At 41.5% G+C, this 15,353-nt stretch overlaps 1 protein-coding gene across 1 annotated transcript in view; it reads left to right on the top strand.

Moving 5' to 3' along the window:
* LOC127574433 (piezo-type mechanosensitive ion channel component 2-like) overlaps window positions 1-15,353 on the top strand; it is a 521,253-nt gene that overhangs the window by 323,038 nt on the left and 182,862 nt on the right. Inside the window, 1 exon segment of the mRNA XM_052023441.1 lies at window positions 9,953-10,115. Within this exon segment, the coding sequence (XP_051879401.1) occupies window positions 9,953-10,115 (163 nt within the window).

A 15,353-nucleotide genomic window follows, 5' to 3' on the forward strand; every position in this document is an offset into this window, starting at 1 on the left:
GTGGAATTTAACTTTGACTAATCAAAGTCAAAGGGGTGATCTTATAGAGGTGTATAAAATTATGAGCGGCATAGATATGGTGAATACGCACAGTCTTTTTCCTAGGGTTGGGGAATCAAGAACAAGAGGTCATAGGTTTAAGGTGAGAGGGGAGAGATTTCATAGGAACCTGAAGAGCAACCTTTTCACCCAGAGAATGGTCAGTATATGGAACGAGCTGCCAGAGGAAGTGGCTGAGGCAGGTACATTAACAACATTTCAAAGGTACTTGGACAGGTCCATGGATAGGAAAGGTTTAGAAGGATACGGGCCAAACATGGACAAATGGGACCAGCTTAGATGGGAATTTTGGTCGGCATGGACCTGTTGAGCCATATGACTCTATGACTCTGATCAAACACAGCATCTAGAATTATTAATAGTGGCTATGAAACTGTTGGGTTTATTTGTCATCCCTATCAAGTTCAAGTTTATTGTCATGGGCATAAATACCAGGGCATAAATGCCTTGAAAATTAGCTTTTTGCTGCAACAGCACAGTACGTTTCAAATGTGACAAGCATAAATTACATGAGCTTAAATTAACATGAATTATACATAACTTACATGATAAAATAAACAAAAATAAACACGACATCAGTGCAAGTTGAGGAAAATATAGTCCAAGGTAGAATTAGGGTCTTTCAGGTCAGTTCAATCCATCTCCTGCCACAATAGATCAACAGCTGACACTATCTCGCTGGCTCTCCACTCTGCTCTGGACCACCTGGACAACCAGAACGCTTATGTCAAGCTGTTGTTCATTGACTATACTTGGTGTTGAACACCATAATCCGCTCAAAACTTATCATCACACTCGAAGACCCTATCCATTGTTATGTGTGGGTAACTCCTGAATAACAGCAATGTGGTTGACTCCAAATGTCCTCTGAATTGCCCGATCCATTCAGAAGGCAATTAAGGATGGACAATGGCCTTGTCGTCTACTATAAATAAATATGGACATCTCTAATAGTAATCCATTGATACTAATCTTGAAATACCTTCTTATTATTAATTACCAATCTGTCCAATAATTTTCTCCTTCAACCATTTTTAAGGGCATTTTGTTTAAAAAAATATTGTTGAATCAATTTATTGTATTTGTGAAGCCCTTAGCATCTGAAATTTGTTCCCAGTGGGTTTAGTGAAATGTGCTATGAAGTCAATGGAAAGAATTTTGGAAGTGAGAGTACTATGCGCTGTCAACACCTTTCAGCATGTTTAACACCAACCAGGGATGAACATCTGGACAAGAAGTAAAGTTCTCAAAGGAATGTCAGAAACAACCTTAGAGCACCACACAATTAGATCCTGACTGACCTGCTCCTCATCCTAATGCTCAACCTATGATAGATACACTTGCCTAACAAGCCTCTATTCTAATGTGTCCTTAAGCTTAGAATTTGCTATTTTCTCTCTGTCTGTGTGTATGTCTGTATTGTCATCCTAATGAATAACAGTCATGGAATTATGTGTGCTTCTCACACAATGCAGCATTTTCCCAGACAGTCTGGAACAGTCAGATTCACACCAAAAGCTTAGAGACTCAACATGTAAATAGTAAGTGTGTTGTCTTGCAAATAAACTTTTATGGAAATGTGGTTGAGGGAAAGGGAAGACTGGCAGTTTAATATTCCAGAATTTAGAAGTTTAACGTGTGACAGAGGGGGATTCAAAAGAAGAGAGGGAGTCGCACTACTGATGAGGGAGAACATAACAGCAATACTTAGAAAGGATATCCTGGACATATGCTCCAATGAGGCCATATGGGTAGAGGCACTTGAATAAGCATGGCATAGAAGTAATGGATCTAGTGCAGGTAAATAGATTGTTGTAGATGGGCAAAGTGGTTGGCATGGACATTGTGAGCTGAATGGTCTGTGCGGTATGACTCTATGACTTTAACTTAGGAATAAGAGAGGGGCGATCACTTTGCTGGGGTTATGCTATAGGCCTCCTAATAGTGTGAATTAGAGGAACAGATATGTAAAGCAAATGGTGGAAAGGTGTAAGACCAATAGGGTTATAGTGGTGGGGGATTTTAACTTTCCCAATATTAACTAGGCTTGCCTTAGTACAAGGGGCATAGATGGGGTGGAATTGTTAAGTGTCTCCAAGAAAGTTTCCTGAGATAATATGCGGACAGTCCTACAGGAGACGGGGCTGCGCTCGACCTTATCTGAGGATGTGAAACTGTGAGGCGGTGGAGTGTCAGTGAAGGTCACTTTGGGAACAGTGACCATTATGCTGTAAGTTTCAGGTTAGTTATGGAAACGGATAAGGTTGGTCCTCAGGTTAAGGACTTGAATTGGGGGAAGGCTGATTTCAATGGTGTAAGAGAGGACCTGGAGAAATTAGGTTGGGAGCAGATGCTGGAGGGTAAGGTGACAACCGACAAGTGAATCAGAATCAGGTTTATTATCACTGTTGTGATGTTGTGAAATTTGTTGTTTTGCAGCAGTAGTACTGTGCAGTGCAAAAGTCTTTTAAAGGAGAATTAATATGAGTTCAGGGCAAATATGTTCTGTCCAGGTGAAAGACAAAGATGATAAGATTAGGGAATCTTGGACAACAAAGGATATTGAAGGTTTGATCATGGAGAAAAAATGGAAGTATATTGCAAGGATAGGCAATTGGGATTGAGGGAATCTCTTGAGGAATATAGGAGAGAATTTAAGAAAGAAATTAGGAGGGCAAAAAGAGGTCACTGAAACATCCTTGTCATGTAAAATTAAGGAGAATCCCAATGCGAATCCCAATGCATTCTATATCAGAAAGTGTGTAGCCAAGGAACAAGTGAGACTACTTAGGGACCTAAGGGGTAATCTATGTGTGAAGCCAGGCAATGCGGGTGAGGTCTTGAATGAAAACTTCTCATCTGTATTCACCATGGAGAAGGACGTGGAAGATAGTGAGTTCAGGGAGGTTACGCAGGTCAGTGTTAAGAAGGAGGAGGTGTTAGATGTCATGGGACACATAAGGGTTGGTAAATCCCTAGGGCCAGATGAGATCTATCCCAGGTTGCCATGGAAAGCAAGGGAGGAGATAGCTGGGGCCCTGGCACAGATCTCTGCATCTCTGCCACAGGTGAGGTGCCAGGAGACTGGTGGATAGATAATATTGTTCCTTTATTTAATAAGGCAGCATGGACAAACCAGGTAACTATAGGCCAGTGAGCCTTATGTAAGTAGTAAGGACAGCTTCTACCTCACTGTGATAAGACTATTGAACGGTTCCCTTGTACGATGAAATGGACTCTGACCTCAATCTACCTTGTTGTGACCTTGCACCTTATTGCACTGCACTTTCTCTATAGCTGTGACACTTTACTCTGTACTGTTATTGTTTTTACCTGTACTATATCAATGCACTCTGTACTAACTCAATGTAACTGCACTGTGTAATGAATTGATCTGTACGGTTGGTATGCAAGACAAGTTTTTCACTGTACCTCTTTACTAGTGACAATAATAAACCAATACCAATATCAATACTGGAGAAGATCATGTGGTAGGATTTACGTACATTTGCAAAGGCAGAGGCTGATCAGGGTTAGTCAGCATGACATTGTGCTGGAGAAATCCTTTCTCAATTATTTTATTGAGTTTTTTTTGATGAGGTAACTAAGAAGATAGATGAAGGCAGGGCAGTTGACATTGCCTATATGGACGTTAGTAAGGCATTTGACAAGGTCCCATATGCTGGCTGATCCAGAAGGTTAAGGCACATGGAATCCAAGGCGAACTAGATAATTGGATCCTTAATTGGCTTGGTGATGGGAGGTAATGGTGGAAGAATGTTCTTCTGTTAGGAAGTTTGTGACCATTGGGATACCACAGGGATCAGTGCTGGGACTCTTGTTATTTGTGATATATATTAACGATTTGGATACGAACCTAGGAGGTACAATTAGTAAGTATGCAGATGACATGAAAGTTGGTGGTATTGTGGATAGTTAGGAAGGTTGTCTAAGGTCACAGCAAGATAGAGATCAGATGGAACGTTGGGTGGAGCATTGGCAGATGGAATTTAATCCTGATAAGTGTGAGGTGATGAATTTTAGGAGGTCTAGTAGTAGGATATATACAGTAAATGGTAGGGTACAAAGGAATGTTGATAAGTCGAGGGATCTTGGGGTTCAAGTCCATCATTCCTTGAAAGTGGCAACACAGGTCAAGTAAAGAAGGGTGGTGGAGAAGGCATATGGCATATTTGCCATCATAGCTCGGGACATTGAGCATAAAAATAGGGAAGTTACGTTAGATCACCTGGAGTACTGCATCCATTCTAGTAACTACACTGGACGAAGGATATGGTTGTGTTGGAGAGAGTGCAGAGGAGATTCACCAGGATGTTGCCTGGATTGGAGGACTTCAGTTACGGGGAGAGATTGGATAGGCTGGGCTTGTTTTGCCTGAAGTTGATGAGTGCATAAAATTATGAGGCACAGATAAGATAGATTGTCAGGATGTTTCTTTTACCCTTGGTAGAGGTATCAAGAACATGAGGGCATTGTTTTAAAGTGAGAGAAAGGAATTTTAAAGGGGATCTGAGGAGAAAATGTTTTACTCAGAGTGGTTGATATCTGGAGGAGGTGCAGTCAGATGTAATCACTACTTTAAGGGAGATTTAGATGGACAAATAGGCAAGGTATAAATGGATATGGTCCTCATATGGACACTCGGGATTACTGTAGAGGGCAAAGATGTCAGCATGGATGTGGTGGGCTGAAGGGCCTGTTTTCTGTGCTGTACACATTTATGACATTTTTGGATATATATTTAGTGCACCTGAATACATTCAGAAGAATTGCATCCATCTATCTCAGTCAAGAAAATAATAATTATCCTGGTATCCAAACCACTTTATCCTTGGGATTTGCTTCCAAGAAAAATTAGTTATGCTGTGTCAACCCAAGGAATTATTTCAATGTTTTACATAGCTTGGCCTATCACCTCTTGTCTTCTACCATGGAGAAATAAAACTGAAATAAATAGCCATCAAAGAGGAAACGTTCCAATGGTTTGAGTTCTAATCTGCACAGAGGAAGATGATTATGGTTGTTGGAGGTCAATCATCCCAGTCCCAAGAGATCTCTGCAAGAGTTTCTCAGGATAGGGTCCTATGGCTGAACCAACTTCAGTAGCTTCATCAATAACCTTTTCCATTATAAGGTTAGAAGTGGGGATGTTCAATGATGATTGCACAATGTTCAATTCCATTCGCAACTTCGTAGCAAGTGAAACTCATATTCTTACTTGCAGCAAGATAAGGCTGAGCTGGCAAGTAATATTTGTGCCACAGAAGTGCTGGACAATGACCATCTCCTACAAGAGAGTCACCCCTTGATATTCAGTAGCATTAACATTGTTGATTTCCCCCACCATCACAATCCAAGAGCATCGGAGCACCGCAACCTCAAGGTTCAAGTTGCACAACATCCTGATGTAGAACTATTCCACCAGTCCTTAGTCATTGCTGGGTCTAAATCCTGGAACTCGCCACCCAACGGCACTGTGGGAGGTTTTCACCAGAGCGATTGCAATGGTTCAAGAAGGTGGCTCACCATCACCTTCTCAGGGGCATTTAGAGCCTTGCCAATGATCTCAGATACTCAGGATGAGTAAATAATAAAATGTGAGAACGCAATGGGAGGGGGTGGTGGCAAAACTGGCCACTAACTGATCCTGTTGGATTCACATCTGGTGTCTTAAATTGAGATTCCGTCCCCTCAGAAAACTTTTACTGGATGCATACTGGAATATGCCATTTCAACATGCTCTTTACTACAGCACCAAACACAATCAAAATCTTGCATGTGTTTTTCTGTTTCTTAATTGGTTTTGAGTAGTCAGACAATCATTGGGTGCAACTTTGTGATGTGAACTGACAGCACTCACTAGCACCGAATACATAATCAGTCCATGAGGGGTATTAAAATTTCATTTCCCCCTCCAGAGGCAATACACAGTTGGGCTATAAAACAAGCACCAAGCATCAAACATAGGCGTAAATGGGTTATGCTTACAATTGTGCTTAGATGAACGTTTCTCCTTAATCTTTTACTCTTTTTCTCCTGATCCTTGCCATCAAACGTACCTCAGCTTGTTATAGTGGCTGCATCCCCAGTCTAAAAGAGCCTTGCACATGAATTTCCAACAATTACATAAATTCAAAACAGGTGATAAACAAAGCCTAATGTTTAACATGCGTCACGAAACAGTAGTTTGTTTCATTGTGATATTTTTGAAGCAGTTATTTTTCAGTTTACCCTCCCTGAAACATGAACTATATATTCAATTTCTTGGAATGTATTTCCATGGTTTGGGTATTACTCATGTTTGAAATTTAAAAGCTTCCATGATATATACCATTCCATCTTCCTCATCCATCTTGCAATGCTGCTCTGTGCCTAGGAATTGCGCATGGTAATAAGCCCCCTCTACTTTCCTTATCCATCAGGATCATGAATAACCTCAACTTAGGAACTTGCACATGGAGGAGAGTGGAGAGCACTCCGTAGGGAACCATTTGGGGAGTGGATGATAGGAGTAGGAGATGTTAAGCACAGTGGAGCTTGAGCCAATGCACAATGAATGTTATGTGCAGCTCTTTTGCAGACTGGGTAGTTAAGCATAACACTGCTATTCTGTGGGCTCAAGGAAATCTTATCCAGACGGGACTGGTGAAATCTTGTGTGAATGTTTGTGGATGACTCATACTATTTTTATTGCTGTGTTTGCTGCAGACAGGGTGAAAGATATCTTGCCAATATTTGTCCACATTGCAAAACAGATGGAGAAGTGAATACGTCTTTTTGGTCTGAAGGGCAGTTTGTTCCCTTCTGGTTTCCTTTTTAAAAAAATGCTTCATTTCCCAGCTCTGTTGATTTTTACATCTGTGTTAAAACTAAGCACTTTATTAACATTTGCAATGCATATGTTAAGGTTCGGATTTCAGTTAATGATTGAATATAAAAAAAATCGCTATTCACTCTTGGCGACTGAATGAAATATTAGATTAGAACATCACTCATTCTCCTGTGAGAGCCGGGTCAGTTGAATCATGCAGTGTAGTCTAACACTGGTTATCGTTCAAAACTGTATTGGTCCTTATCTGTTGCAAGTTGAGGTCAAATATTCATTGCTTTCCAATGTACCTTGTCTTTGATAGCAATCACTGAAGCACACGGGTCAGCTGGCCATTATCAGAGTGGTTTTTGAGGTCAGCTGCAGCGTACAAATTAGATGTTAGATTTCCTGCATTACAACACAGACTGTACTTCAAAAAATATATCATTGGTTGTACAGTACTTTGAGGTGTCCTAAGATTGTGAAAGATCTTATATAACTGCAACATTTTCTTTTCACATGGATCCGCATTGTAAACTTTAACCCTTCCCCCTTACTTTATGCACTTAAGGAGAGGTTGGACAAAGGTATGAGGGAGAAGGAACAGAGGGTTATACTGATTGATTTGGATGAGAAATGACTGATGATGTGAGTGGGTCAACCTGGCATCAACCAGACGGGTAATTTGGCCTTCCCCTGTGATGTAGGCCTTACTTTAGCCTATGTACTCAATTCTGAATAAATAAAAACAAGAAAAATAAAATATTAGCCTTTTGTGTTCTGTTTCCAATCCTGTGTTTAGTTAGTTTTTTGCACCATTGCATCAGTTAAGTAATAACATGTGATGGAGAAGAAGTTTGCTGCCTCTCCGTGGAATGCAATTTTTATTTCCACATGTGAAGCTGACTAGTTAAAGCAAGACTTCGATTTCTACAGCATCTTAATGTCCTTTGGAACCATCCCCCCCCCCCCCCCCACCAAACTATTTCACAGCTGGTGAAGGACTGTTTGAATGAAGTTGAGAGCTTCAAGTTTCTGGGCGTGAACATCACCAATAGCCTGTCCTGGTCAAATCACGTAGATGCCACGGCCAAGAAAGGTCACCAGCATCTCTACTTCCTCAGGAGGCTAAAGGAATTCGGTATGTCCCCTTTGACACTCACCAACTTTTATCAATGCACCGTAGAAAACATCCTATCTGGATACATCACGGCTTGGTACGGCAACTGCTCTGCCCAGGACCGCAAGAAACTGCAGAGAGTTGTGGACACAGCCCAGTGCATCACAGAAACCAGCCTCCGCTCCTTGGACTCTGTCTTTACCTCTCGCTGCCTTGGCGAAGCAGCCAGCACAATCAAAGACCACACCCACCCGGGTCATTCTCTCTTCTCTCCTCTGCCATCAGGTAGAAGATACAGGAGCCTGAGGGCACGTACCACCAGGCTTAAGGACAGCTTCTATCTCACTGTGATAAGACTATTGAACGGTTCCCTTATACGATGAAATGGACTCTGACCTCACAATCTACCTTGTTGTGACCTTGCACCTTATTGCACTGCACTTTCTCTGGAGCTGTGATACTTCACTCTGTACTGTTATTGTTTTTACCTGTACTACATCAAGGTACTCTGTACTAACTCAATGTAACTGCACTGTGTAATGAATTGACCTGTACAAACGGTCTGCAAGACAAGTTTTTCACTGTACCTCAGTACAAGTGACAATAATAAACCAATACCAATACAGTTGCTGTTGTAATGTAGGAACATAGGAAAATACATATATGTGAAGAGCAGTAGCAGACCTCATGAGACTGCTCCATCTTCATGGCTGACCTGATTGTGACCTCAACTCCTTATTTCTGTCTGCTGCTGTGTTAATTGCCTTTTGAGGTTCAGACACAATGCCTCTTCTCTTAAATAGATGACCACTTATCTTTAAGTATTGACCCCTTGTTCCGGATTCTCCCTCAAGGGAAAACATTCTCTCCACATCCACCTTGTCAAGACCCCTCAGGATTATCCAGGGTTGCTTTTTCCACTATTCTCCCGTGGATGTAGGTCCAGCCAGTGCAACCTTTAGACTATTAGCCCATTCCAGCCTTGCCACCAATGCCAGCCATGTACACACCAAGATCCCACAAACAGCTAAGTGATAATGAGCAGATAATCGGTCCCCTAGTACGATAAGATGGACTCTTGACATCACAATCTACCTCGTTATGGCCTTGCCCCTTATTGTCTGCCTGCACTGCACTTTCTCTGTAACTGTAACACTTTGTCCTTCATTCTGTTATTGTTTTCCCTTGTACTACCTCAATGCACTGTGTAATGAAATGATCTGCATGGATAGCACACAAAACAAAGTTTTTCACTATACCTCAGTACATGTGACAGTAATAAACCAATTGATCAATTTATCTACTTTTTTGCTGAGCCAAAGAACTATTGGAATAGTTTGATGCAAGCACGTTTGCAGTTAGCTATTTACATGTTTTCATGAGGATTGTGATGAGGGGGAATATGTTCGAATTTCATTGGTCTTTTCTAATGGAATTGTAGGACCTATCCAGAATTCTCCACCTGGTCTCATTACTAATCTGTGAACTGTTGAGACAAGGCATTGGGGAAAAACAGGAGGAATGCACTTGAAATATCAGAATACATTTCTGTTGTTACTACTTGGTTGTAATCTGCCAGTGAAGTTTGCCCAGCTGTTAGAGCCGCCTCCCAATATTGGTTGGGAATAGTGTATGGTGTGGGATTCTGGAGGAATAAGGGATGGAAACACCTCAAAGAAAAGGATTCTAGCTGATTCATAAAGCCTTTGAGTATGAGATGAAAGCTGGTAATCGAGGTTGTACTCGTTTTACTTGGATTGGGAACTATTGTTTCAGTTTTATATCCAATGCCAGATTAACATCATTGCCAGTTTTATACTGCTGGAAATATCAACTGAGTTTTAATACTGTATGTAAAATGCAAATACGTCTAACCAGAATGCTATGTTACAGTAAAAATATTCACATTTACTTAAGATGCATATCTTCTTTCTTCACAGTGTGAGTGGGGCAGATGCTGGGAACGTTATTAGACTCTTTGCTCCAGATGTTGGAATGTTTGTTGCTGGCCTGGCTACATGGCTCATCTGTAAAAGTTTAGTTCGGCAACCGCCAACAGAGGACATGGCACAGTATAACCCAGAGTTCCAGAATGAAGAACTGGTAAAATTTTTCTTTCCTTTCTCTGCATCCTGTTTCCTGAGCCTTTAGAGGAACCTTGTGTCCAAAACCCCCGAGTTGCAACATTACAAAGTTACTGCATCGTTGGCCCCTTGTTTATTTGTTGCATTAAGAGCAGATGGAAAACAGGCATGCATTTCAGGCAGTTGTGATGTTTGTAGTTTAGTTGTGACACTGATTGAAGCTGTCATCCATGTCATTGTTGGTTTTGGTTTTTGTTAGAAAATTCAATTTGCCTAAAAACAAAACCAGGAAATGAGAATGAGGAAAAAACTGCAGATGCTGGAAATCTGAAATAAAAACTGGAAATGCTGGAAGCACTCAGCAGGTCAGACAGCGTCTGCGGAAGGAGAAATAGTTAATGTTCAAGTACAGGATCCTTCATCGACTGTTTCTCTTTCCATAGATGCCGCCTGACCTGCTGAGTACAGCATTTTTATTATTTTATTATTATTAGTGAAAATCAATAAATTATATGCTGCTGGTAAAGTATAGCACAGCATAGCAATGACGATTCTCCACCTCCCATTACCCTGAAGAAAAACGCACAAAGTAATTATTGTGTCAAGAAATGGGTATATGTAACAGGCACACTGTTTCTAAAGGAAGTTTAACTGTGTGCGCATAATCTGTTCATTTAGCATCAATAAATGAGTCATTGACTGATGCAGGGATGATACTTGGGTCTACCACACCAAAGAGAAAGTCTTGTATTTGCATAGAACTTATTAAACACTCTTAAGAGGCCTCAAAGTGCTTTAAAGCCAATGGACTACTTTCTGAAGTGTATTCACTGTTGTAAATAGAAAGCAAAGAGGATCATCTCTTGGTGTTTCTCGAAACAAAGCTGTGTTTCCCATGCCATAGTATGGGCAGTAGAGCTGCTGCCTCCCAGCTCCAGTAACCTGGGCTCAATCATGACCTCTGATGCTGTCTGTGTGGAGTCTGCATGTTCTTCCTGTGACCGTGTGGATTTCTTCCCGGTGCTCTCGTTTCCTCCCACGTTCCAGAGACGTGGTAGGTGGTAGATTAACTGGCCACTGTAAAATGCTCCTTCTGTGAAGGTGAGTGGAGGAATCTGGCAGGAGAAGATGGGGATGTGGGGAAAATAAAGTAGGGTTGATAGAATGTCGGCATGGATTTGGTGGGCTGAGGGGCATATTTCTATGTTCTATGACTCTCTAAAATCACATGTTTTTATATTTCGAGCTATGTATTCACCAATCTTTATTAGGTTGGCAACATGTTTAAGCTTAAATTTCTAGTGATTAAAGTTAAAATAGCAAATTCATTCAACACATTTCCCTTCTAGGTTACAATTTAGTTTTCAGTCTTCACCTTTTAAAGATGCCCCAGAAATTAAGATAACGTGAAACACCATTTTATTGATTCAGTCTGACACATTACTTGTTGTCCACAGAGACTTTTTTTTGAAACGGAGACTTTGACCACTTGTAGATTATTTACTGAAACTCTTCCATAATGTGCACAACTCTTTTTACCGGGAGTATTTTTACTATACTGCAAGCTGTCTTCATTCTGGGAACATCACGTTTGCAGGAACTCACACAGTGGCTGGAAATTTGTGGAAACAAATCAAAAGAGAGGGAGAAGCAGAGTGTGAAAGAAAAAACACGAGCTAAGACAAAATAAATTGTACTCAAGGGAATGCAACTGAGAAAACAAAGAGAGGCGGATGATTGCTCAATAAATACTTCAGTTTATGTGTGTAAAAAGTCCCTATAGTGGCCCTAGCATGGCATCCAGCTGTTTATTAAATGATGTAAGTGTTTTCTGGCTCCACTAAACCTACCCGAGTCCATTGTTTTGGATGATCTTTATTCCTGTGAGCATTTTTCTGACATTAATTCTAATTTGTTTGGCATTAGTGTGCTGCTTGCCCACTTGTCTATTGAGGCTGGTGCTGTGGGGTCCAACTTGTGCTACTTTTCTGAATATCACGAGACTTGTTGGTCCTTACCTACCTATGCTGCAGAAACCTCCATCATACCTATCTGGAATTGACTTTTCCAACACAGCCAATGTAGACATCCCATCCTCTACTTCTCGTAAACTGGAGTTCATCCAAAATCCTGCTGCCATTGTCCTAATCTGCATTGCACCCACTGTCCTCTGCTTATTATATTGGCTTCTAATTAAGCAGTATTTTTAAAGTCTTCCATCACTTCTCCTCATTGAGTCACAGCGCGGAAACAGCCCTTCAGCCCAACTTGACCATGCCAATCTAGATGCCCACTTGCCCGCGTTTGGCCCATATCCCTCTACATGGCCCTTTCCTATACATGTTCCTTATCTCTACTCACCTTCCAGCCATGGAATTATGGAAACATATAGCAAAGTGGGAGGCTATTTAGCCCATTGTGTCCATGCTGGTCAATAATAGACTTTGGGTTAATAACACTAACCTGGTCTTGCTTCAGAGTCCTCCACGTTATATTTTTTTCAAGTCCTCACCCAGGTACTTTTTAAATATGGTGAGGATTTCTTTGAATGTTTTATTTTCTCAATTCCCCTTTAAACGTTCAAACAATTAACTTGTTACTGACCTCTCTGCGATGGGAAATAGCTGCTAACTGTTTACTCTGTCTGGGCTCTCATAAGTTTATATACTCCTATTAAATCTCCCCTCAGTCTCCTTTCTTCCAAAGGAATAACTTCAGCCTAGCCAGCCTCTGTTATAATTATAATACACCATCCCTGGTGACATCCTCATAAAGCTCCTCTGCATCGTCTCTCGTGTCATCACAATCAGTGGTGTGGTCACCAGAGCTGTACACAATGTGCCAGCTGTGGCCGAACTACTGTTGTATTCAATTCCAGCGTATCCTCCCTGCTGTCAGTTCTGTGCCTTCTCCAATAAAGGCACATATCCAGTCTGCCTTCTTAACCAATATAAAACAGAGTTAATGTTTCAGAGCAAAAACCCTTTATCAGAACTGGGAAAGAGAGAAAATTAGTTGTTTTAATTTGCAGAGGGGGTGTGGTTAATTCCACTGTCTGACATGCTGAGTGTTTCCATCATTTTCTGTTTTCGTTTCAGGTTTCCAGCATCTGCAGTTTTTTTTTGATTTTCATTGACATCTTAACCACCTAATCTACCTGTCCTACCACCTGCAGGGATTCATGTACATGCACTTCCAGATCCCTTTGTTCCTCTACGTTTAGTGCACCACCATTCTTCGCCTGACTTGTTTGTCCTCTGAGATACCTCTGCTCTTCTAGTTCTGTGCTCCTGATCACTCCACCATCAGCAGACTTGTTGGCAGCCCACAGCACTCTAAACTAAGAATTCCATCCTTAAACCTTTCCACATCTCTACCTTACTCAGCTCCTTTAAGCGTAACGCTATTACAGCGCCAGCGACCCGGGTTCAATTCCGGCCGCTGTCTGTAAGGAGTTTGTACGTTCTCCCCATGACTGCATGGGTTTCCTCCGGGTGCTCTGGTTTCCTCCCACATTCCAAAGGCGTACGGGTTAGGAAGTTGTGGGCATGCTATGTTGGCACTGGAAGTGTGGCGAAACTTGTGGGCTGCCCCCAGAACATTCTACGCAAAAGATGCATTTCACTGTGTGTTTCGATGTACATGTGACTAATAAAGAAATCTTATATAAAAAAAACACTTCTTTGATCTTGACTCAGGGAAGCACCTTCAGGTTACTTATTACATTACAAGTGCTATATAAATGCAAGTTGTTTTTGTTGATGCTCAGTGGCCACAGTCACAGGACTCAAGGGAACCTTACCGGGGAACCATTGAGTCTCCTCATAGTTTGTTCTGACACATACTTCCCAGTATATGGTTAAGCATTTTGCTACACTGCAGTAGCAAGCCACATTAAGCTTAACTTTACTAATATGTTATGTGGTGGAAAAATGTTGATGTGTGCCTATTTATTTGCATAAAATCGGCTTCAAAACATCCACTTTGGTGGTGGACTGACTGCAGTGGAAGTGTGCTGCCTGCCATATTGGTAAAGGCAGAAGGAGTGACATCCATGGAAACACCTGAACCATGTGTTAGGTCTGTTGTGTAGGTCTCTGCTGAAGGCCCATGCCAGCTCTCAATCGGTATTCTCTGGATCACTTTCTATGTTTCCATTTACGCACCTGATCCAGTTGCAGTCCTTCTGAGATCTTTCTCCTCCTGTTCACCTATCACCCTCCTGATTGTATCTCTCCATCCAGATTGCTCCCCTCTATCAAATTGATCCACTTCTCTCCTGAACATTTCCTCTTGCCAGTCACTCACAGAATCCTAAGTAATCCCTCTTTCCTTGAATCCTATTTAGTCTGTGGGGACCAGTACCACATCAGTCAGTACACTGTCCAGTAAACCAATGCAGGAGCTCCAGTGGGGTAGTTCATTTGATGCACTGTGAACAATTCCTTGTGTTGGCACCAAGTATCCATGTTCTATGTATCTAAGGACTGCTACTATTAACACAGTGACCCAGACTCTAAAGTAGATTCACAGGTGAGCTGTCTAGAGCTTTTAAAGAGCAGGCGGATAAAAGTTTGGGGAATTAAGGGCCATGGGGAACTAGCAGAGAAGAGGAGTTTAAGGCCTGGGGCAGATTGGATTGGTCTATTATTGTCACACATACCGAGATTCAGTGAAAAGCTTTTGTCTTGCATGCCATCCAGACAGATCATGCTATACATAATTGCATCGAAACAGTAAAAAGAAAAAAGGTATGCAGAATGTAGTGTTACAGTTACAGAGAAAATGCAGTGCAGGGAGACATATAAAGTGCAAGGTACATATTGGTATCGGTTTATTATTGTCACTTTGTATATAACAGGGTAGATTGGGAATTCAAGAGTTCCATAATGTTATGAAATGGCAGGGTAGGCTTGAATGGAATGGCTACTCTTGCTCCTATTTTCTTGTGTTCTTGTGTGTCCTTAATATACTTACGTTCAATTGAGGTCTGGAGCCTTTTGCTGGTGTTCCATGGAGTGTAAAATTGTGAGAAACCTACGCAGTGCGACATAGGAATTTGTCTCAGAGCCATACAGCACAGAAGTGGACCCTTTGACCCATCACGCCCATGCCGATCTTTTTGCTCATTTGCCAACATTAGGATCATATCCTTCTATTGCCTTGCCTATTTAACTCTCTGTCCATGGCTCCACGGGTATAGATTCAAGACCTTGTATAAGATTAGAGGAGAATTCAGGGTTTATTTTCACCCAAA

The sequence above is a fragment of the Pristis pectinata genome, chromosome 9 (genome assembly GCF_009764475.1).
Source record: "Pristis pectinata isolate sPriPec2 chromosome 9, sPriPec2.1.pri, whole genome shotgun sequence".
Lineage (NCBI taxonomy): Eukaryota > Metazoa > Chordata > Chondrichthyes > Rhinopristiformes > Pristidae > Pristis > Pristis pectinata.